General features: G+C 42.8%; 1 protein-coding gene and 1 long non-coding RNA gene across 6 annotated transcripts in view; one reads left to right on the top strand and one right to left on the bottom strand.

The window, feature by feature from the left end:
- Positions 1-349: 349 nt before the first annotated feature.
- Positions 350-4,302, bottom strand: LOC134512117 (uncharacterized). Its single transcript, XR_010070052.1, has 3 exons — positions 4,166-4,302; positions 3,457-3,613; positions 350-1,261 (listed from the first exon to the last, which is right to left on the bottom strand). It is a non-coding gene; the product is annotated as an uncharacterized LOC134512117 (long non-coding RNA).
- The window catches only part of RUNX1T1 (RUNX1 partner transcriptional co-repressor 1), a 114,765-nt gene continuing 94,035 nt past the window's right edge, over positions 4,208-24,937 (top strand). Inside the window, exons 1-2 of one of the 5 annotated variants that reach the window (XM_063327179.1) lie at positions 4,208-4,816; positions 24,535-24,707. In XM_063327179.1, coding sequence (XP_063183249.1) covers positions 24,620-24,707 — 88 coding nt within the window. In that variant the 5' untranslated portion in view covers positions 4,208-4,816; positions 24,535-24,619. Of the gene's footprint in view, positions 4,817-6,177; positions 6,422-23,697; positions 23,790-24,534; positions 24,708-24,937 lie in introns of those variants that run through there. The other 4 variants (XM_063327180.1, XM_063327181.1, XM_063327183.1 and 1 more) reach the window with 4 other exon arrangements.

Below are 24,937 nucleotides of genomic sequence, written 5' to 3'. Positions count from 1 at the left end.
CTTTTTGCTTGGTGTATTGCTTTATTTAACCAGTAGAATCTTTACTCTTGAAAAGATTTAGTTTTTTAATAAGAAACCATATTTCACCGAAAATGAGTGACAAAGCTGGCATTCTCACAAATGACTGTCAATATATAGATTTTGTTTATGTGATCTTTTCCAAAATAACCCAGCTCCCCTTTTTCTGTCACTGTGCATATATTCTTCTGCAAAGTGCTTCAGATTGCTGCAACCTTAATGAGGTTTTAGGAGTCCTGACAATGCCAAAAGACAAACAAGAATGCAAAAACATGTCCTTAGCGTATAATTTAATTAGGGAACACCCCAAATAAATATACATGAAGCAGGGTTAAAATCTGTCACATTAGACAAGGAGAAGATGTCAAAGGGTACAGCAGTGGAGCCTGTAAACTCCTGCAAGCGGATAGCTTCTCTTTTTTAATTTGGAAGGACCTTAACATGTTTTCCTCACTACCAAAAGCAAAGGATAAACAATAGTATGAGCAGAGAGAGAAGCAGGTAATATGTCAGCTCTTGCAGCATGTACATCACCTAGTGGACATGCTTTGCATACTAAAGGATGGGGATCTATCCTGCTGCTGCACGTTTGCAGCTCCCGTTATCAAGCGCGAGTCTGGGCGCCTGTTTCCCCCCTGTGTGAAGCTGCAAAGCGCATCCAGCGACTGAGCGGTCACCTGCCCCACGCCCTCGCCAAGCCACCAAGGAAGGGGACAGCATTTCCGCGCCACGGGACTTTTTATGCCTTTGCCGCTTTTCTGTGCAGCGGTCAAGGCTGGATTCAGCCTGTATTCCAGCTAAACTGGGAAGGTTTTCCCAAAGAAAGTATATGCACTATTAAGGTGAATTCTGCAGCAGCCTCTGGACGGCACCACCTACAAAAGGTGCGCCAACAGGCTGACATGAAAACGAAGTGTGGCCCACGGTAACATGTAAAATGCACTTGTAAATTAGCGGGAAAATTGGAAAAACATGGTTAAGGGAAAGGTTCACAAGTTAAAACTATCAAGGATCCAGCTTAGCGTTCTACCTGACTATTTAGTTGTATATGAACATTTACTGCGCCCCTCCATCCAAATGAGTGCTTGTCAAATGAGTGCTGTAGCAACTACGTACAGCCCCCGTCCATATGCCAGGGCCCGATCCAGCTCCGATGGAAGGGAATAGTGAGGTTCTTGCGTGCTTCACAGAGGGCGAAACCGAGCCTTTCAGAAGTGGGAGACACTTTAATCGAGAGACGTGGCTGAAAGAAAAAAAACAAGCACGGACTTAAAGTCTGCACAGTTTGAGTGGAAAAGTGTTTGAGGAGATTGTCTAAGCTCTGGATGGGGACAAGTGACAATGTGTAACACTCTGAGCTGCAAGGCAGTGACAATTAGGAGGGACATACTTGTCTCTATTTTTAAACAGCCATGAGGTGAGTTGATATATAAGTTCTCTTCCAAGAATTTCAGTGCAGATGACTGCCCACAATATAATTATTCGCAGTAAAGAGTAAGCCATGTTTCAGCTCTGAACACTTGATTGGTCTCTGTACAATCAAAATATAGTCAGATTTGGACAGCCTAGCAGGATATTTCTGACTTCCATGTGCAACTATACTTTTACCAGCCTTTCTCTCACACAATGTCACACAGTGATACACAGTGTAAATCCTTCATATGTCAAATCAGACATGGCAGCTACAGTCTGCAGAAAAAATCTGCAGGGTGTAAAGTTACCAAGTATTTGTGAGGTCTTCTGTGAGGCTGCATTTTTTTTTCTTCCTGAAACATGAATTCATCTTTCAAAGAGCGTGTTTATTTTTCCTTTTTCACTAAAACATATCTACTTTCTCCAGGAAATAAATAGAGAAAAGAAAAAGGTACGGATATGAGAAGTTCACAATAAGCCAAGCTTCAATCATCAGCTTGGCAATATAACGATAATACTTGATGGTTACAATCTTTTATTATTTAGGAATTGTGACAATTTTTTCTCCCAGCGTGTCTGAGAAAACTATAGTTGCCATGAAGGAGTCAGTATTTATCGCTCTCTACTACGCTTCGCTATCTGGGTAGGCTTTGTCCTTACTGGGAGCAGTGGGAAACGCTGTGCAATACGAGCCAGGGCCGGCGGTTTAATAGGTGATTTCTGTATTTTTCTCATTATGGAAAGAGAAGACAGAAGTCTGTAAACTTAATCAATTTGTAAGTGGATATTTAATTGCTAATAGCTCAGACTAGAGTTTCCAGAGTTTCTAAATCTTAGCTGACGTTCCTTCCCTATTTCAGAAGATAACACCTAGAAAGTCGATTAATCTTTTAGAGTGAAGGTAGATGCCAAAAAGGAAGTGCTGTGGGTTTTTTTTTAAAGCTGTAAACTGAGGATTAGGACTCGGTGTTCAGTCCCTGACACTTAAGCAAAACATGCTCTGGGACCATTGGCGAATCTCTTACTTATTTTTCAGCTTACGCATACAACAATTGGGACGAAAGTATCACGCCACAAAGATTTTCAGGCTCAAGTAAAGTTTCTAGATCTGCTATACACAAAGGAAGCCTTTTAGATTATTTTAAAATATTTGAAAATACCTTTTTAAGGGTTCTCCCATAATTTTGGCCTTGAAATAGACCTCTGTAAAACAGATAGCTTTTAAATTAGAAATCAATGCCAGACTTGCTTCTCACCATCTCTGTAAATTGAAATCACAGTAGACCAAAACATGTCTTGATTTATGCTCTGTTGAGCTGAATATACTGCAAGGTAAATTTGACCCCGTCTTAGTATATGCCAACCTGTTCATTAAAGCTCCATGGCCCTAAATATCTGCAGAAAAGGTAGATTTATCCAGATCATAAAAAGTATTTTTATCATATTTTCAAAATCAACCAGATTTTCAAAGCCAGCCACAGAGGCAGATAAATATTGCTATAAATATGCTTATAAATATACATATAAATCCTTCCCTCCCATTCTGGAAATGTATATGTGCTTATCATAAACACACCTAAGGTTACTTTCCATTCAATAGGTCTATTTATGTGCTTAAAATTAGGCATTTGTAAATTTGCAAGATCAGGCCTATAGTGTGTGTGTGCACGCGCACATGTACATACAGGAATAAAGAATGCAGTTTGATCGGAAGTTCTATGCTATGCTCGCTCCTTTAGTTAACACCTGACATTTGAAAAAAAAATGAAGCTAAATGTCCAGGCAGTTCTGACAGTTCCAATCCATTATCTGCAACCTGAAAAACCCACGCTCTTTTTTTACTCAATGTATGAAGTTCATGTGGTTTGGTTTTTTCATTTTTTTTTTTGGGAGACGCCTTCTTTATATAGTATCAACATGACAGCAGAAGTACCGGTTTGCTGTAGGTTGTGTGACTAACAATAATATTCTCTGCAAAACCTAGATGGGAATAACTGATGAATCGGAAAATATATGGATGCCTACCGAAATGATTATGTAATGAAACACGAAGTCAAACGGTGGCATGCTTCTATTAATTGTAGATGATAGTAATTAATTTTCACTGCAGTTGCGATCGTGTCGCTGCTTTCCGAAGAATCCAGAATCCCCTTCCAGGAAAGTGTGAAATTGCATCTGGGTTCTGCAAGCCATGAAAGACTATAAATTTCTTTAAAAAAAAAAAAAGAAAAAAAAAAGAAAAAAGAGAGGGAGGCCTTCCTCGATACTGTACTTTAGAAAGAGGGGGAAAAACAAAGGGAAAAAGAAAATGATAATTGTTTTCTCTAAGGCTATTATCTAATGCAAAAGCAAACAGTCTGACTGGAAATCAGCTAACAGAAGGGGATTAGAGAGTAGATCTGAGAGTGGCTTGATTTCTAGCACTGCTGTCTCTTCACACAGTGATGAGACACAGGCAGAGCAGCCAGGAGCTCTCCAGATGGCTAGAGAAAGTGTTTGTCTTGGGTTACTGCAGGGCAGTCTGGACTCTTAAAGCCGGGGAGGCATCATTAGGGAGCAAGTTAGATGTCCACCCAGTAAAAGCCAGCGAAAGAAAGAAAGAGTAGGCAGGCTGCCCGAGAGGGACCGCGCTCGCCTATTGTTAACATATACTTGACCCCCACTAACCTCCTCACGACACAGATGTCTCCTACCTCTATCACCTCCCACTGCTTTAAGCCCTCCCCCCCTGCACCTGGGTAGCGGGGCCGGGCCGGCTGCTGGCAGTATGCTGCCTGCCTTGCGAGGTGCCTGTTAGCGGGGGAGCCGGGCGGAGCGGCGCGGCGAGAGGCGCGGAGGGCTGCGCGGAGCTCGGCGCAGCCTCGGGCGGGCGGTTCTCGGCTCGGCTCGGCTCGGCGCGGCTCGGCCGGGGGCAGAGCGATGCCTCGGCTGCCCGAGGACAGGCAGAGACCCCGCCACTGACAGCGGCCGCTCCCTGCGCTCCACATCACGTCTGTCTGCGGCAGCGAGGAGGAGGAGAAGGACCTTGGGCATTAACTATCTCGACTTGGAGACTTTATTTTTGGTTCTTGTCCCTTTCCCGTGGAACCAGTCGCCTCTCTCGAGCTGATCCTCCTTTAAAAAAAAAAAGAGAGAGGGAGAGAGAGCGAGGGGAGGGGGGGTGGGGGGGGAAGAGCAGCTGGAGTTTCTCCTCAGCTCGTTTTGACTTTTGTGGACGTGGATCATCTGGACTGGGAAGGGAAGCCGCGCTGCGCTGCTCTCCCCTTTCCCACCCCCTCGCCCCTCCAGCAGCCTGGGCTGCCGGCTCTCCCCCGAGCAGGACGGGAACTTTTATTTGCAGCTCGCAGCCCGTGGCGAATGGTGGGAATCTCCGGTCCTCTGCAGTGTGAGTACGGGGCGCGGGCAGGGCAGGGCGCGCCGGGGCGGGGGGGAGCCCGAGCCCCTTTTTCCCTTTCCCGTAAGGCTTCTCCTGGCTCTGAGGGGCTCCCGTGGCTGGAACTAACCCAGGCGGACCGGGGCAGCCGCCGTGCCCGGGCAAGGTTAGCACTGCATGCAGCTCTTACACCCGCTGTCCCCGGCTCGCAAACTCTCACCTCAAATATTTCTCAAGAGCCCAGAAACCAAACCCACCCAGGTTTTTTCTTAGAAAATAACCCTCTCGAGCACATATTCTTTCACAGCGTAGGGTTTCTGTCTCGATTTAGGACTTGCCTTTCCCCCCCCCCCCCGCCCGCCTCCCCTCTTTCCAGATCACAGCTAGCCAATGTGAGTCGGAGTGTCTGAAATATTTCTGGTGGGATTTTTTTTTTTTGTTTGCTTGTTTGTTCCATTACAATCATGGGATTATGTAGCATTGGCAACATCACTTCAGGCTATTTTGTAAGAAATATTTCAGGCGGTGCACCCCGTCTTTAGCTGCACCGCGAGCCTGCAAGTATCTCGTTTCCTAAAACGATAGGGCAACGTTTGGGAGTGCGTTTCCAAAACTGCAATACAATGCAATTGTGTCACCTCGCCTGGCTGAGCCGAATGGGTTGATTCCATAAATTCGTAGCACACCATCGATAAGGGAGATCGGAAGGGTGAAGTCCACACGCTGCCCGTTTACACGAGCCTTTGACTTTTGGCGAGTTCGAGTCCTTTTGTTAGTGCCAAAGTTGCGAGATTGGGCTACAATTTGGTTTAGGGTAGGGAGGGATTTGCCACTCTAGCAGGGGCACCCGCGACTCCATTAAACGTTAATTTATGGAGAAATTATCTGTGTTGTCACTGTGCTCTGCTCTCCTAAATGTTGGAGAGAAACTGAAAGTAACTAATCGGACGCAGCCCTCGAATCGCTCTCGCTCCAAGCGGGAGCGAAAAATGTTACTTCCCTCGGTTCATGGAGAAGTTTAAAGGCGGGAGGGCGAAGGTAAGACGCGCGGAGGCAGCCCCCCCCCCCCCCCGCAAGTCGCATCCCGGAGCCCGGCGCGGCGGGACGGCCCTGCCCCGCCGGCTCCGCTTCCCGAGGGGAAGAGCCGCCTCCGAGCCGCTCGGGTCCCCCTGGTAGAGCAGCCCTGGGGTCTCCAGATCCGCAGCAGGCTCTGCCGGTCACCTCCCTCCGCCATGCCTTAAAATCGTGGCAGGGAAAGGACCTGCCTGCCTCTTGCGGTGCCGCCCCGCACCCGGCAGCTCCTGCCTGCGGATCGCTCTGATCAGCCGGCGGGAGAAAAATCTTCCCGACGAAACCTGCTGACGACTTTTCCATCGCCAACCCGCAGTCCGTCTCCGAGGTGCGCTCGCCTTGTGCTCAGCTGCAGGTTCGCCTTGGCAGGCAGAGCAGGACGCCGGGGACAGGCATGGCATAGCAGGGGCTGGGCAAAGATGGGTCTGTACCTCTTAAGGGCAGCCTGCGGGAGCGGCCGTGCTGTCCCCGGGAACGCGGCAAGTGCCAAACGTTTGGCCATAGGGCATAGCCCTGACTAACTCAAAGGCTCTCTTCTGAGTCTCGGTATGTACAGCCAAGCGTTTGCTCCAGCAAATACTCGTGTGCTTAATGTAACGCTGACCCCTTTAACTTTTAACATCGCTTCCCCTAATTAATCTGTTCAGGCCCCAGACTTAAATGGCTGTCCACAGCTGCTGCAAATTGATTTATCCCCTGATGGTGGTCTGAGTTGCTGACCAAAGCAGGATTTCCCCCCCCCTTCCCTATTTTTGGTCTACTAATCTGTTTTGACTTATTTCCTACTTACAGTACTGCTTGCATGCTTTTTGAAGGACTTAGAAAATATTTTCTTCTGACATGTAGCTAGAAACATAATTATTGTATTTGTAAACACAATATGTTAGGGCTAAGGGTGAATATAATTTATTTAATTATACCCTTGTAGCCTTACATTTCCTTCTCCATTTCTGCATCCTGACAGATGCAATGGAAAGTTTAAATAAGCAACTTTGTTAACTGTAGTTTGAAGCAAGACGTGAAAGACATTTTTAGGTTTTAGTTCTATTGTCCAGGTTTTCTGTTCTGCTTTTCTGTTAACGGTTTAGTGAATCTGGATAGCCGAGAGGATTGAAACTGGTTTCTAATGGTTGTTAAAGCTGATGCTTGACCTTTCCATGGGAAGTCTGAAAACCTCATTCAGTTTATTCTGGGCTGATTTCCTTAGGAAATCCAATATGATCAGGGAATTTCCTTCAGCTCGGCTGAATGTTAAAAAAACTAGTCTATCTTGTTTATACGTTCTGGTTTTAGCACTAGATGCTTCTGTGGCTCCCCGTCAATAGACAGAATCCTAGGAAAAAGATCTGAATATGGCTTATTCATAACTGTGCAGTCTACGAAAATACGAAGTTGGCAAAGTCTTTGTTAGGTGTGAGATGCACTGCAGATTTGCTGTAAAGGTTTTTAATTATCAAGTTACGCTTGATTTGATAACTGTTAACTTTTCTAAGGTCAGTTTTATCATAGCTGAACCTTGAATATAATTGTTGCTACTTTCAATTCATGAGTCATTTTTCTTTGCTGTCCTGGGAAGCTCAGCCACCCATCAGCACAAGAAAATCCCAAACTCCACCAAAAACCCAAACCCACCCTTAAATCCGTGGATGTCTCTGGGAAGCTGAAGCCGGGCCAGGCGTACAGGAGGTGGTAGCAGGGCTTCTTCTTGGGCCCTGCGTTTGCAGGAGGGCGAGCGGCTGGGTTCCCCAGCCCTGAGCATGCTGTAGGAGACAAGAACCATTCTGTTTGTAATGGAATGCAGACAGCAGTGTTAGGTCACTGCTTCCTGGCAACTGCTGCTCGAGTTGTTTTTCTTCAAAGGCTTTGTGCTTTTTAAATAGTTTCCAAAATCTTTTTAAGTAAAACATTGCCTTCTACCATTTTTGACCACCTTAACGTTAACTCGTTTCGTGCCTAAATAATGGACCAGTAAAACATCACACAGTGTCTCTCATCTGTATACGCTTAACACTATGTATGCCTGCGCGCACATGGAGTTTTATACTGGAAGTATTGTTTATAGAATAAAGGGGAGAAAAATAGCTCCACCTGGAGTGTTGGTCAGTGGCTAGTCAGCTCAGGACATTCTTCCCTGTCAAATCCTGTTTCTCACTTCTCTGAAATGAACTTCAGACGACAGGCGTTGAATGCGAAGCTCACTTCAGTGAGGTACTGTGCGGGCTGCAAACTCCTCGTTGCCAGACACTTCGGGTGAAATGGGCATCTGCAGGATTTGCATAGGGGGGTGATGGGAGAAAAGGCTTGCAATTGTCATTTTCATCTTTCAAATCCACTTGCCACAGTCCATTACTGTTAAATCTTTAGCTAATTGAATAAGGATATTAGTATGTTGGTATTGCAGGAGCTTCAGATTTTTTAGTTGGGGGGGGAAGATCTTGTTCTTTGTTCTGTAGAAACTTAAGTTGTCATGCAGAGATCAAGAAGCCTTATCAGCCGAAATAAAATCTGAATCTGGTGTTGTGCAGGGGCTATTTCTCATGGCTTGGCTAAAGAAATGTAAAAAGAAAATTATTTTGAATCTGAATACATTAAAAAACTTCGATGCGTGTAGTTAGTAACAGCCTGCTATTTTTCATACAGCCTTTAGTAGCAACCTAGATTGCTAGATTCAGTGTCAGTTTAAACTTTTATACGCATTATAACTAGTGAGAGTGTGAATTCTTAAAACATTGGCTTCCAGATTTCATTTTCTTCACCTTTCACATGAAAGATCTAAAAGAGTTAGTTTAAAAACTGAACTTTTAATGTAAAGGGTTTTGGTTTTCCACGTAGGTGTTCCGTTTTAAAGAACTGCTTCAAAATCGCAGTTATCCTGTTCTTATTTACTATAAACTTGATTAGTTTAATATATGGTAGCATAACTACATCAGGAAGTAGTATACTGTGTGGTTTTGTGGATAAAGAAAAATGATCAGCAGATGTAAAATCAAAGTCAAAATATCCTGCCCTTTAAAAGGCTTTTTTTCCCCTCCCCAAAATATTTTCATCTGAAAGACATTGACTTCCATCTTCATTTTTTTTTTTCTGCCATTGATATGAAAGTTCCCAAATAATGTTTAGAGAACAGTGGACATTTTATTAAAGTAAACATTAGTTCAGTATAATGGAGGTAATTGTAAGTGATAAGAGCAGAGCAGGTTATCTGTGTGTTGTTTAAACAGAAGGAGCTATTTTGCACCATTTCCAGTAGCCATCTGTAGAGAAGGGTTTGCACCTGTCTGTCCACACTAATTATAGATTAGGTCCAAAGAAATGAAATTCGAGTAGGCTTTCTCTTAATGAAATCCATAGTGATTTTATTGTAAATGTGTTTTGTGTACAGACGGTGATGGTTGGGGCTGTGAGTAAAACAAATTGCCGTATGGCTGTCATGTACTTGTAGTTGTAAAGCAGGATACTGCTGCATTAACAAAGGTGCTGAATAAAAACGCGGTGCTGCTCCATTTAAGTCCTAGGCTTCAGTCGTGGCTTTAGCTAGGTTTAGTCAAAAAGGTTCACTGAAAGCACAGAGTATTAAGGGGTATGTTTCAGGCTAGACTTCTCAGTTACTATCCCTTTTGTGTCAATGTACTGGCATATAGGTGGTCCTTTGGCTGAAATACGAGGTAGAAATGGTTTCACGTTAAAGATGTACATGCACACATGCAAAGAGCGTGTCAGAAATACTTTCCTCTGGTTTAACACTATATTACTAAAATAAAGTGGAAAGAGTGAGAAACGCACTCTGCAGTAAAAGGTCACATGAATTTCTACCACATCTGTTTATAGTAATTATGAACATAATTAACATAAGAATTGCAAGTGAAGTAATGACAAGCTGAGCTATGAGATATTATGCCATAATGGTCATATGTTGGAATTCTCACATTATAGCATACTAGAATTCACATACTCAATGCAAGAAAGAAAATGTTAGATTTTTATCTATTTTAATGCTTCAAAACTTATCTGCCTGGGGCAGATGGACTTTACGCTTTATAGGAAGGTAACCCATTATTAAGAGAGAGTCAGTTGAAATTAAGATTTCTAGCCTGCAGCTTGGACTTTGAGACAGCTGTGCTTATGGAACGCCACTTCTGTTACACATTTGTACTCTGATTGTATTTATTTTATTAACACACATTGCTTTATTTTTAAATGTGAGTGTTTTTGTAGCGAGCTGTTTATATTAAAAAGGATCCTGGATTAGTTTTTCTTTAGTGTATTGTGCATCGAGTAGTAAAACTGCCTGTCAGAATGGCCAACATAGATATAAGCCATACATTGTGGCCCTGCAAGATGAGAACAGAATCTGATAGATCCTAAATTAGTCCATGGCATGACATAGATATATCTCAAGGAAAAAATCCGTAACAAAATTCCCAAAAAAGAGCAATCTCTCACTTGGACATAATACTTTGAAAGAACATAGAGAGAGAGAAAGCTCTGTGGTACCCTGCAGGTTGAATTAAAGTCACTTTTTTTAGAAATGCATAGAACATACCATTAAGTTTAGGGGCTAAGGTTTCAAATGAGTTGACTAACTTTTTGTAATATGACCTGTCTGATTACCTCTAAATATGGTTGTCACACAACTGACAACTGGAGGAAGTTGAGGGAGAAGTGGCCCTTCTTCAGGGTAAAAATACTGGCTGAGGAATGCATAGTAAATTTGACATGTGAAAATCAGTTTGCTGTAATGAAAAATCAAAGTCCTGTTTCTGTGATAGGGAAAACTTGCCAAATTGCTGTCTTTCTAAGGCTAAACATATAGAGTGGTTTATGAAAAATAAAAAAAAAAATATTACCTTGTGCTATGTCTCAGTGATACCAAGAGGTTTTCGCATTATTGGATTAGTGGAGGATTTGTGACAGACCCCTTTTTATCTGACATTCATTGCGGTGACATGATTTTCACACACACACCCTTCCCCCATCTAGGTTCTGGTTTTCACTTTGTATTATGCGTCAAATTCCCATTATTTCTTTTCTTGTGGAAAAAGAACTGCTATCTTGGCCGAGTGATTTTGGAAGGAGTTCTGCGCTGAACAATGCTTGTCTCACTCCAGCCTGTGTCATTGTCCTCATCCCAGCCTTCACGGCGCTCCTCTGCAGACGCGCAAGGGAAACGCGTTTCCTTAGCAAATTGAGTGTTGATTCCTAGGGAGAAACAGTTTTAAGACTTTAAAAACCTGAATGTGCAGGTTGGCAGCACCAACCTGGTGCCGCCATTCTGCTGGCTGGGCTGCTTTGCTGCCTACCTCATGATCACCCAGTCTTCTTTGATGGATCCCATCAAAATAAGCCCTCTACTTTCTCAAAACCTGAGCTGTTCAGTGGAGGGACCTACTCTGGCTTATCGTTCATCCTCTGGGGAATGATGCCACCACTCGCAGCGGCCCTGTTGTGTTCAGGCTCTTTTGCCACCGGCAAGGCCCAGTTGTCTGGGCCAGGCACTTGGCCAAGCCGGCAGCGGATGCGTCCGGTTCCCGTGGTGGGCTAGGAGCCGTCGGTACGGCCTGGGAAGTGGGAGCTGGGCTGAAGGTGTGCGCACCCGTGGGGATGTCGCCTTGGTGGAAATGGAGGCGACCTCTGGCCGGGGAGCCAGCGCTGCGCTCCCCGGCTCTCTGGCAGGGTCCTTACCCCGGAGAGGCTTCGGGCAGCCTCCAAGGGCAGCGCCGGGTAGGATGCCCGCCGGAGCTCGGGCACAAGCACAGAGACAGGCACCCGGGCGGCAGCCGCCGCCTTCTCACCCGGCGGGCGGCGCGGAGGTGGCGCCTCTCCCCTCACGCCGGGCGCGGCCTCCCCGGGGACCCCCCGCGCCGCCCCGGCCCCGCTCCCTCACACCCACCGTACATCCTCCAGCCCCCCGTCTGGGCCGCGCTGATACCGTAATCAGCCCCGATGCACGCCGCCGTCCCGCTCCCCCCCGCGCCGGCAGGGCCACGGCGGCGCGATGTGCCGTCCTTGCGCCGCAGATAAGCTGCGAGGTGCGTTTGAGGCGCACAAAGCCCCGGCCGCGCCGGCGCCTCCCTCCCTCTCTCCGCCGGAAGGTAATCTCCACCCGCGGCTCGGCGAGAGGCGGGCGGGGGGACACTCTTCGCCGCCTCCGGCCCTCCGCCCGGCTCCCTCGGCGCTGCACAAGTGGATAGGAGCGGGGAGAAGTGAAGATGTAACCTCTTATCTTCCCCCCACCCCCCGCCCCGTCCCCCGGAGCGGGCGGGGGATTTACAGGCAGAGATTAGCCGGCGGGGAGAAGGGATCTGCCTTTTGTTGTGCGGGGGGCGGCCGCGGCCTGGGCGCTGCCTCCCCCCCGCCCCCGGGCCGCTCTGAGGGGAGCAGGATGGGGGACGGAGGGGGCTGTCGCTCGCCGCGGCCCCGTGGGGAGGGAAGGGGTGGTGGGAGAACAATAGGTTAGAGGAGGACCCCGCTTTAAACATAGCCCAGGGAGGAGGAGAGCGGCTTGTCTGGGTGTTTGACGGGACGAGGGTGTGTGTGTGGGTGAAGGGGCCGGCGCGGCGGGACGGCCGCTCCCTGAGGGGAGCGGGGTGGCGGCTGGGGCTGAGGTGAGGCGGCGGCCTCCGGGAACGGGCTGTCCCTGCCGGCTGTGGCGGGTCGGTTCACCCCCCCCGAGGGGCGCTGACAGGATGGGGCACCCACCGTGGCGGTGCCGGGGTGATTCCAGTGGAGGTTTCTGGCTGCCCAAATCCCCTCAGAGCATGACAGCGGGTTCTAGGAAAAGTGGGGTTTTTTTGTTGTTGTTGTTGTTTTGGACTTTTAGTGGTGATTTTTCAGTTTTTGCCAGATTGAGGTGACTTGCACGCTGAGTGTGTGCACGCACACTGCCTTAGCAAAGGGCTTTATCAACGATCATTTGCAGCAACATTAAACAATTACCTTTAAAATATATTTAAAAGTTTGAAATATTTATATCACCGTTTCACTTTGTCAAGTGTTTGCGCAGATAGATATATAGATACGATCTGGTAACTAAAAGCCTAATTAAAATTAGTTCAAAGCCAGGGGGGCATGTATTCCTGTTGACAGCAGCAGATCGATAGGGTAAGACAATAGAGCCCCATTATTTTACTTCCATTGACTGAACATATTGACATTTCAGGTTTGCGATTGCCTCAGTGAGCATGATGAAACACTGAAATTCACGAACCAACTGTCTGGAGTGGCACATATATTACTGTATGTCATCTCTGCCTTCAGGTTACCTTATCACTGAAGCAGAATGGTAATGGATGGCAGCAGAGTACTTCAGAGGGGTTAGGGCTCTATCAGTTAAGAAGCTGACACATAGCAGGTTTCAGGAGTATCTTTAATTACACCTGGAATTATGTACAAGGGAAGATGGTCCTTGTTACCTGCTGCTGCGCTTCAGAGTTTACAGGCTCAGAAGCAGACAGGATAACAAGGTACTTATGTTTCATATGTTATATACATGACTTGATACCTTAAACTTCTGCAAGAGCCCAAGTACTTCTGATTGTGCTGTTTGCATGCTCGCCATGTTCTCCAATGGCAGCATCTGAGCCTGGTCTTGATGCTCAAGTCCCAGAGCACCTGCTAGACCTTCTCCCAGTCTGCAGATTGCAAAGGAAACAACAACTTTAAAATAAATAAATGTGCTTTGGGTTTCTCCCCCCTCAACACGCTCTATCGACAGTGCTCAGGGACTTCAATGCAGTGAGACTACAGCAGAATTATACACATTTTTTCCTTAGTGTAAGCACTGTAAAAAGAAATGTCTGTGTGATATGTGCATGTGTATGCATAATTGTATATATTAATTTATATGATTGCATACAAATGCATATATAAAGAAGACCCAGTGGCTGCAGAACATACAACGTGTCTTGTAATTTCAAAGGCTTTTAGATGTTCTTTAAAATCTAGCTGACTAGAATGAAACCCATCAGGGTTAGGCAGAGATAGAGACTGAAATTAATTTAAAGCAGACAAAGAGCTAATATGAAAGAGCCACTAGTGATTTAACTCATTTTTAAAAGTAAGTGTAATGAAAATATAAAATGTATTCTGAGTGTGCCATCTACTCAGCAATTGTTGCCATCAAGTGGACTGCTGATGCCCTTTAAGATGGTAAAAAGAAAACTAGTCCTTTATACTATTTTCATGAAAATGTTAGGTTTCTGTTTGATCAGCAGGTGCTGTTGAGATGAAAGCCATGTGTAAATTTTCAGAAGGCCAAAAGTGTCAATTCAGAAAAGGAAAGTGATAAGAGAAAATGCAATCAGTTTTCCTGTTTTCAATTTGTGCAGGATTTGAAGAGCTGTTTTGTTAAACTGCTACATCTGCTCCAATATGAATATTGAACTACTTCCACTAAAAATAACACCCTATAATTTGGAAGCCATTGCAATCTTTTGTTAATGCAAGTGGGTTATTTAAAAAAAAATCTATTCTGAAAAATCTCCTGCCTAATGTGCATTTTTGTTTATCGGCACTTTTATCTTCAGCAGATAAAATGGCATTATGCAATTAGGACCATATCTATTTGGACTGTAAAAATGGCACTGGATAGCTGAATGTCACTGTATTGGTAAAAAGATTAAACTTGTACATTTAAAATAATTTTATTAATAAACTATGATTGTATCTTAAAATGGCAAGTGACTGCTTCCCCATTGCAACAATACCACTCTACCTACTACTGAGGATCTTGTTCAAAGCAAAGGATGTTCAGAGTATGACAACATTCTTGGGCTTGTTTCATTCCTGGTACACCTGCAAATCTTAAATTTCGGCTCATCAAGGACATTTCACTTAATGGGGCTTTTGGAGTAACTTTTTCCATGGTTAAATGAAATAATTAAATCGGGCTCAAATGCATGTATACAAAAATATTTGCTGCTGTGGCGCAGCTGACCCAATTGAGTTTTATGAACCTGGAAAGCACAGCATTGGTAGAGCATAAATTTTCTATCAGAGGCATCTCCAGAGAAAATAACATTATTGCTCTCTAATTTAAAAAAAAAAAAAAAAGAAGAAAACGGTACGTGTTTCTTAATTTTATAAATAAGGATCTGAATGAAGAAGTGGTAACTCACCATTGCATCTGTAGAAACCTATGTACACAAGTAAATGCGCAGAATAAAATAAGAGCTTTTACTTCATTATTTCAATGTAGCAAATGACCTAGTTTTAATATTAGGCTAGTTTTTAGCTTTTGGATTCTAATCTAGTAGTCAGGAACTGAGTTTTTTGGCAGGTGTCTGCATGGGAAAGGGCCTTGCTGATGCTTCTGTTTGGTTTTGCAATTGGATTTGTAAGCTTTTGACCTTGGGGGATTTTCCTCACAGTGATCTACAGATCAGAAATAATTAAAATTCAATACAGTGAAATTTAAATATAGAATGGATTTTGTGTGAGAACCATGCTTGTGGTAGGTTGTCTAGAAGTCTGTGGCATGTCTACTTTATAGTTTGTATTCCCAAACATAACTGTGTGCACACATGTGCATAAATTTATGTTGAATGACAGAGGGATGATTATTTATACAGATTTTATCCAAAACTCTGTGCACTCCTGAAACATAACAAAAAGCCTCCCTCCCCACAAGAGTGTTTACATCCTGTGACAGTCACTAGATTTAAATCTTCTAAACATGAAAGTTGTTTCCTTTCCTCCAAACCTTCTTTTCCCCAACAAAGCTAACCCTGTTAAACCTCACCTTCTGTGGGACGTATACATAGTTATAGACATATGTACGAGAAGGAAATATTACAAAAAACACGGCCGATGGGGGCAAAATGTCTGTAGCCTTAAAAAGCTTGTGATATCTGCCAACAGCAGAAGCTGCGCCGAGGAGGCCCTACCTCGGCTGACCCGGGGATGCGAGAGCCTTGAGGAGCCTCGCGTCAGTGCTCGGCGCCTACGTGGGGCTTTCTGCTCGCAAATATTACCGAGCAAATGCTCTGTCGTAGCCTGTTAGTGGAGATGCTGTCTGCCTGAAGAGTTTTTAAACCGAGGAACTTCTTGCTTTGGTCATGGGATTTTTTTAGCGCTTTTTACAGCGCTTGGGGTAGAGTCCAGCCCCGAAAGAAAGATTATAGCTGGATGTAGGGTATCCAGATTTTCTTATCTAAATTTTCTGAACACATTCATGGGAGTGCTCTTGTTTTTCTTACTCTTTGCCAAAAATGCTGCATGCAGTTTTGCCGTTCCTATTGAATAGTTGCCATATTTAACTGCAGTGGTTGTGAATGGAAATGTGGATATGGAAAGAAATTCTTTCATGCTCCCTTTCATCTTCTGTAACACATTTTGGGATGCCTGGAAAGGAAGGGCATCCTAGATAGTCTAAAAGAAAGTTCAGCAACTTGGTTTTGTTTATATGTAGTTTTTGGGCATGTGTGATATGGTGACTTACTTAAGTGATACTTTTTTTTACTTAGTACTATTTATTGAATTTAGTCATCATAGGAGCACACTTGTGTTGTACAGAACTGTACAGCGACAGTATTCCTGAGTGATCACATATTGCATGTGATCATTCATGGAATAGTTTGTGAGTTCTTCAGTCATTTAAAGAAGTTGTTTGATTCATTGCCACTTTTCTGTCCGTCAAGACAGGTAGACTGTGGTGCTTATATTACAATCAAGTAAGTATCCAAAGATCATGGAGGATAATAGGTTCTTTCGGAAATTAGACTGCTGCCTGGAAAGACAGAAGACTCCACCTAGTGGAGTGGAATTAATCTGCATGCAGTGGCAGTCGATAATAAAATAGGTATAATTTATGAAAAGCCAGGTTGATGCAGTGAGTAAAACCGAGGAATTTTGACAAGCATCTGGGGAGATGGTTGCATGACCATTACAAATTGTACAAGACTGTAGTTACTTTTGTTGCTTTAGGCGGCTTATGTATGTCTGTCTTGTTGGATGTTAATATGCAATTTGCGTAAGTAGTAGTCATTACCACTAGCCATTTTTTTTTGGAGACTTACTGACTAGATGTTTTGATTTCTGATGATGACCACACAGGTGCTCCTTTCGGATGTGGCCCAGGTGTAATTTTAAATTGCTTGGGCAAAACGCCCCAAGCGAACCCCCAAAACTTCTCCACTTTTTCCCATTATGATTTATTTTCCAGAATACGCTTTCTGGTTTTGGTTTCATTTACTTCTGTAATGGCAGTATCAGGATGCTGGTTCTTTATGCTGTCATGACAGGTTGGGTGGCACGCTTAGTAAATCTGTGTGTGCCTTCTGGTAGTCCCAAGGCTTAACAATTTCTGTTATGAAGCATCGAATTATGTGGGGTTTTGTACCTGTGCTTTGCTTCCCCATTGGTTTGGTCACGTTGTGTTACTAGGATGGAATACAATGAATTTTAAAGCTGGGATGCACGTGAACACCCAACCTAAGCAGCAAAGATACTGTCCTGAAATCCTCTTGGAAAATGCATCTCAACACTGAATTACACCAGTTCAAGAAGAGAGAATTGCCCTAGACCAGCTCAGGCTTTGAAAGTGAGAGAGGGTGAGGCTATTGCCAGAAAATGAGATGATTAGGGTACAACAAAGGAGACAGAATGATACTGCTGCAAAGGATATTTGGGAAGAGTGCTCCAAAGGAGTGCTTTCAGTGACAATCCAGGTGGGTTTGTTGCCAGAGCCATTAAAGCATAGTGGTGCCAGAGAAAGCTGCCAGCAAATTTAGGGATAATGGCACCTGTGGGTGTGCTATCAATGGATGGTAGTGCCAGGATGATTTTTTATTTTATTTTAATGGTGGCATCGCTAGAAGTATTTAAGGGTAATGTTATAGAAGCGATTTTAGTGAGTGAAGTCACAGAGTTCTAGGAACCATTAAGCAAAAGCTGTTTCATGACTGTACTATTTATTATTTTTAAAGCTCGTTGGCAAACCACTTAATGCTGGAAAAGCATGCTGCAACCTGTATTAAAGCGTGCTGCAGATGAGCAAGGAGACCATTGTACTGAACGGAATAGCCTAGCTTAGTTTCCGAATGTTACATGCATTTCATGTGCCCCATGATAAATTAATGCAACTCCAGGGGTCAGCAGAGCTTGTAAACGTTGAATTAAAAGTACTGGAGCTCAGGTCTTCCATGGTGTTCACGTGCCCAGTTCCGTTGAAGATGGTGTTTCTTATGTTGAAGCACCAGTCTGAGGATCTGGACCTTCAGACTTTCTGTGTTCCCATCCCACACCTGTGATCTTAATAATGCTTTGCTGGAATGATTCTGAGACTTAGATCCAGATAGAGCCCTAATGGCATTATCTTATGTAAGGTTAAGTGGGCTAGCTTAGGTCTTCAGGTAAAGTAAGTCATTCTCTTTGAACTGTAAATGATAGACATACCTGATGAAGAATTCCATATAAAGGAGAGAAAAAAGTCTATTCTTTCTGTAATAATATTCTCAGAGGTTACAGTTGAGTCTGTGGGACCAGAATTCTCACCTTCTGCGTCCCAAGAGCTGCATAAGCTGTGTTTAAGCCAGCTGCCTGCTCCAAAAATTTCCAAAGAAGTGTACAGCTACAGTAGTTTTAAAGAATGAATCAATGTATAATTGACCTTCCAGGTTCAGAGATTTGTCCTATCCTCTTCCATGAAATTCATGGGAGGTTTTGATGTTAATTTTCTTACTGCATTTTATTTATTTTATTTTTAAAGTCCAGGCCTAAATTTTTCCTCTAACAGAGCTATTATTGGTCGCTATTGTTTTTATTATCCCGTAGCTTCTCCGGGAAGAGAAGGATGGGCAGGACCTCAGTGACATTGCCAGAGCAAGTCATCAGTGGCTGTGTCTGCTCCCCAGGAGGTCACAGGAAGCAGGTGGCTGTGTTAATTGTCCTCGTGCCCAACTCTTGTCCTTCCTGGAGGCAAATTAGAAGTGGTCAGGAAGTGTTAGGCCCACCCTGTCCCCCCAGGTTCCCTACTTCACGCGTTCATAATAATTTGAGATATGTGCCAGGCAAGGGAAACTGTGCAGGAATCCTTACTGTCCTTCCTAAATTGTGTGGCTACCTGGCCTGGAAGGGCTGAATGCCATTACTGCAGAATGTGTTTGGGATTGCAGCTGGAAGCCAGCAGAATAAGAAAGAATTCTATTTAAAAAAAAAAATAAATAAAATAATTCAAAAGGTATTTCCCTAACATACAGCATTGTTCTTCTTTCAGGGTGTTGATAGAAGTTCTAGGAAAGAAAACCACAAAAACTCATGAGGTACATGAAATATTTCTGGAAACTATGATCCACTTTTATCTGGTGAGTGGAGAATAGGGAATGCAAATACATTTCCTGGTTAGGCCAGTTGGGTTTTAATTTTCTTGGTTGCAACTTCACCAGCAGTAGTCTTGGATCCCTAAGAGGCACTCAGTGCTGTGCTTTGGAAAATCAGTTAGGGGCTTCCTACTTCAGATGGGCTTCTTTTTAACTGTTTGCTTGATTTTTTTTAACAGTGAAGACACACAGTATTGCGGAGTATCTTGCTGCAAGTATTGCACCCAATGCTGTGAGCCAGGTTTTGAACTACCAGTAATGTTCTTTTGGAAAGAGTCCACTCATGTTGGAAGTGACGCGAGTTCAGTAATAAATGTCATACTGCCATGTGCATTTTTGCTGAAAACTCTGAGTTTCTGCTCAGGTGTACTCTTGGTTTTAGTGAGACTACTTGCCCAAATAAGGTGGGCTGCAGGATTATGTGGCTGGTGAATCATATTGGTTTCTGAATCACTCTTAAAAAATATCAGCCTGAAATACTAACAAATAATGAGCACATTGTGCTTGGACTTGTACGTTACTTAAAGAATAGCATTTTAAAGCAGAATATTTTGTAAAATGTTCTTTTTTAAACCGCTTTGCAATTTACTTCCATCAAACCCATTGTACCAGGAAAAATACCTCCTTCAGAAGGGAAAAGGTGTCGGTATTCTGTAAGAATATCTGATTTTTATACAGCTATTTGCTATTTAAGCTCCCTTCTTTTCAGTGCAAGGCGATCAGCTGACAACAGCAGCAACCAAATCATGTTTGCAGCTGGGCAATTACAGTAGACCCTAAGATCTGCGACTGTCAACCATGAACGCAGATGCCTTCAAAGTTCTGTTTTTCTTCCATGTGGAAGTCGTTGGCATGGAACAGATGCCTTCATTTTGGAGAAACCAACCTCTGGATATAATTGGTTCTCTCTTCTCTTGTCCTCTAGGGACAGTCTCTTGCAGATGAAATTAGATGAGAGGGGAAAAAAAAAAAAGACACAGGCACACACGCTCACACATGACACAAAGCAGGAGTTTTCAGGATCTCTCTCTGTTTTGTCACGTGGAACTGTTTTACAGCTGGAAGATTTCACTCCATTTTTAGCACTCTACACACATGATGATGATGATGCTATATGAAAAACATGCAAATTAAAATATATATCTGGCCAAAGTTTATTATTAATCTAGGCGTGCTTGTTTAGAAATAAGACAAGTATATCCAGCCCGTATTACTTTAGCGTTAAATGTTGACTTCTGCACTATCTATCGATGCTGCAGTCTCAGAAATTTAAAGTTAAATGGTAGAAGAGACAAGATGGTTTAAAAAAACTTCTGTTGCTGTGGTGGAATCAAGGTATTTTCATCAGAATTTCCTCTAGCATACAGGCATTCAATTAAGGAAGCGCATTTACAGGAACTTTAGCAGAATTGGTCTGATGAGCCATTGCTGGGAGTCCTGTGGTAGGGTACTGAAGAGCCTGTGTCCTCTTAATGCAGATACCTAAGATGGGATGATGGTAATGGAACTTAAAGGCTCTAAGAGAGAGGGAGAATCTGCCTGCCCTGTGCTCGTCAAAGGCTTTTGTCACTCCCTTTATCCTCCAGTGTAACAGCTACCAAATCATTGTGGTTTATATTATTTAGTACTATTAAAATAAATGAATACCATCTTTGGGTTACCTTAAAAAGCTCAGTTGTGAACTGTGACGGTCAGACAGTGCTGTGTAAAGAGCTGCAGTATCCTTGGATAGAGTGGGTACCTCCAGGGATCAGGAACTGCCAGGAGGTAAACTACCACTGCTAGTGCCCAAGAAAGAGCGTGTAGATCTGTTATCTCTGAATGCTTTTTCTTTCTTAAGTTTTATTTCCTAGCAGAAGCTTTTTTTATGTTGCAGTTTAACGTAACAGTCCAGGTCAATCACCAGGTGTAGAATTTATTTAGGCAAATGTAACTTGTACATGAGTTGGCTGATGAACTGTAGGAGTTGCTTGAAGATGCTGTGCCTTTGTAACAGCGTAGGTAAATTCTGCTGGTAGCATATCAATGACCTGAATTCTGAACCTGTTTTTCAGATTTTAAGGGCAATTTCCATATTTCACCTGAGAAGGAGTTTACTACTACTGTAGTATTTCCATGTCTTAGAAGCTGAGCGGAAATGTCACCAGCAATGAAAACTGGCCAGAGTTATAGAGTCATAGAATCTTAGAATGGTTCGCGTTTCAAGGGACCTTAAAGATCTAGTTCCAACCCCGCTGCCATGGGCAGGGACACCTCCCACTAGACCAGGCTGCTCAAAGCCTCATCCAGCCTGGCCTTGAACACTTGGTCCTGCCTTGGTCTGGGTAGTTGGTAGAAGGCAACCCGCCTTTTAGACACTTGATGTGACCGGATAACTGCAGCGTGCTGCCGTCCTTTGTTTCCCGCTGACACCCACGAACTGTGTGGGTGGAGAGCATTCACTGGGACTTCCAGCAGTTGGAAGCCCAAAGTAAACTTTGTTTTGAACTGATGACTCTTCAGGTTTTATAAAGGAGTAGGGAGATACTTTGGTGTAGGACTCCAGTTCTGATTTGCAGAACTTCAGCGCAACAGTGTGCTGTTCTTAAGCGTTGTAGTTCTGAGGAACCACATATTAAGGGAAAAATTTAACCAGAGAAGTGCTTAGGTGATGAAGGGATTTCTGGCAGTAACTAGGAAGTGCAATAATGGTTGATTTCTTTTGAGTCTGATCCTGATATTTGTAGTCTTTACATCCTATTAATTCCTTGAAAGATAAGCTGATACAAGAATGATTTGCCAGGGCCAATGGCTCTTCTAAAAATCTTGGCTCAGGTTATATCCCCCTTCTCTCCACGTATAAGATAAAAGCACTGTGAATATGAGGTTAACTGAATTCAAATAGAAGACTCTCTCGAGTTATTGCATTCCTTAGAAAATAAATACATTTCTCATATGGTTGAGATTGATCAAAAAAGTATTCTGTATGCCAGTGATTACATTCCCATCTGTGATTAAGGTTTTCTGTCTGCATCTGGTTTTCACATTATATTTCTGTAACAAGAATCCTTTATATGGCAGAGTTCATTCCCTGTATTTTCTATTAGCTGCAGCTTGAACTACTGCACGGATCGCAGATTTACACATGTGGTTTTCATTACTTCATACCATTGAGAAAAAGTAATATTTGTTTGGGAAAGTATGTTTTTCAAAATTTCCATGGTAATACAACATGTTGATCCTTTTTTATAACACTCTTGTAAGACTACAAATTGTTTGAGGCATTCTACTTTCAGTGAAGTTCAGACTTTAGACAGTTTTGCATGTATATTCGAACAACAACAGCAGTTTACCATTCAGGAGGCAAAAATAAATTTAAAAAAGGAGATGAGCATAAAATGGGTATAGCAGAATGCATCCATCACTTTGGAAAATGTGGCATATAGAGAAAATCAACGTGGGGCTGAAACAAAGGAAGAGTAGTAAGTTAAAGTGATGTCTTCATTGTAAAGTGGACGACAGATGGGTACTTTTTTTTTTGAGTAAGAACTTTTTTTTTTTACCAGACATGAAAAAGGAGTATGCTATTCAGCAGACACAAATATTGAATTCTTATATGTTACATAATTTAACATACTTGACCATAATTATTTCTAGTGGCCAGATTAGTAAAGGTTAACAAAACATGAATACATCTTTACAGATGGTGGCTGTGTGTAATTCTGAATCCAAAATATGATGTTACTTTAATGTTCCACTGTAAGTCCATATTTCAACCAGACTATGCTATCGTCACTCAATAGAAAACTTGATGTTTAAATGATCTCAGTGAAATTAATAGGGTCACTTGGTCAGTGAAGGATTTTTCAGTTTTGTTAGGGGCAGAAGTTTATGGCCATAAAAATCAGATCAAAGAATAACAATTTAGGGAATATTGTATGCATTTATGGAAGTGTAAAGTGTTATGCAAAAGTCTGGACGATTGAAAAATACACAATTCATGATAAGGCACAACTGAGAGGTCATTTTTATTGCCTATGTAAGAACATGGTGACAACTATCGAATTTAATAAAAAATAAAAACCATTTTAGAAAATCAGTTGTTGCACCCAAGTAGGGGAGTCCTAACCATATTTTGGAGATTATTTTCCCCATGCCAAAGGTAGTTGTGTCATATTGAAAACTTCACAGTTGCCAAATGCTGGGCAGAGTCCTGCAGTCCTTACATGCCTCTCGTTTTCACTGAAGTCAGTAGAATTTTGGGTTGCACAAGGGCTGCGGGAAATGTCCAACCACGAAGATGGGAAAGAAGGGAGTTTGAGTGGTGAACTCCTTTGTTCTGTAACCTTAACTTGGGAAGGTTTGTTTTGATTTGAGGAGGGTGCTTGTTTGTGGGAAGGATTGCATTTTCTAGCACAAACACAAATGTATTCTTTTGCAAATGCCCTTGGGTGATACTTTTTTTTTTTTTTTTCTTTTTTTTTTTTTTCAGTAAGATCTAGTCCAGGAGAGGGTTGGGCCTGGGTTCTTGGTTAGATGCATGCAGCTGTGACCAGTTCCTTATGCATGCTTAACTTTATGTCCCGAAATACCTGAATAGTGGATGCAGATTGAAGCATGTACGTAACTGTGTGTGCCTGTCTCTGAAAAGCTTTCTGCCTTGACATAATTACGAACCCCTGAAAAGCATATTAATGTCTTGGAAAAACTGACAACGCTGTAATACAGACTCATACTAATGACAAAGTATTTGTGTAACCCAAATAAACAGTTTTTGTAGGTGCTGGAGTGGGAGGGAAATTGCCTTTTCAAAAGTGGGAGGAGGATTTGTAAATATATCAATAGCTTCTTGATCTCCCTTTGTTTAAATGTGTTTGCTGTTACAACTTGCAAATCCAAATTAGTAGAGCAATGTGAAATTGCAAGTTCTCTGTTTTTAGTAACCATGTTCATTTAATAAATGATTCTCTAGAGCTTCTGTTGAACCAGGTAAAGTATGTAATATTTTATATTATATGAATGTGTTTTAAACCAAGCATTTTTACAGAATTAGCTAATAGGTGTTTTCACGGTAGAATACAGGCTGCCCTTAGTTTGTTGCCCTCTGTATGTCAACTGTTTTAAATGAGCAACTTATGAAACAGCCTTTGTCAAAGAATTAATACAGTTTTAAAGTACTGCCTTATATTAACTAAGAAAATATGGGTAATTGCTTTAGAATGATAGCGTTTCTGTCTTCCCTTTTTATTTAAAAGACTGCTATTATCATGCAAATGAAGGGGTGTGGTGCTTCAAACTGGCTGTGATATGTGCTTCTTCTTTTTTTTTTTTTTCTTTTTTTTTTTCATTTGTTGTTGTCAATAGAAAAGATTGATCTCTGGGCTGGTGAACATAATATCTGTCCCAGTCAGAAAAGGAAAGAGGAAATTAGCAGAGCGATTGGTGGAGAATGATATCTGTCAAAAGAAACACTTGGAGAGCACTGAGTTTAGTGATAGGTGACTGCCGGAAAAAAGGGAACCTTGAATTTTGTCAAGGTAAGGAACAGAAAAAATATTTGATTTTGTAATGTGCATAGCGTTTAGAAGTTATTTTTAATGACTGTACCTTGCCTTGTAAACTGCAATTAAAAAAAAAATCTTTCCCTTTAGCCTCCAAAGAGTCTGCCTAAATCAATGAAGGTCGTGTCTTACTTTAATACCACCAAGAAAGAATACAACATAAACAATAAAATCCAACATTGATGACTTTTCTAAAATCTTCCTTA

The sequence above is a fragment of the Chroicocephalus ridibundus genome, chromosome 2, assembly GCF_963924245.1.
Source record: "Chroicocephalus ridibundus chromosome 2, bChrRid1.1, whole genome shotgun sequence".
Taxonomy (NCBI): domain Eukaryota; kingdom Metazoa; phylum Chordata; class Aves; order Charadriiformes; family Laridae; genus Chroicocephalus; species Chroicocephalus ridibundus.
The sequence above is the reverse complement of the archived record's forward strand: the minus strand, read 5'-3'. Positions and strand labels throughout refer to the sequence as shown.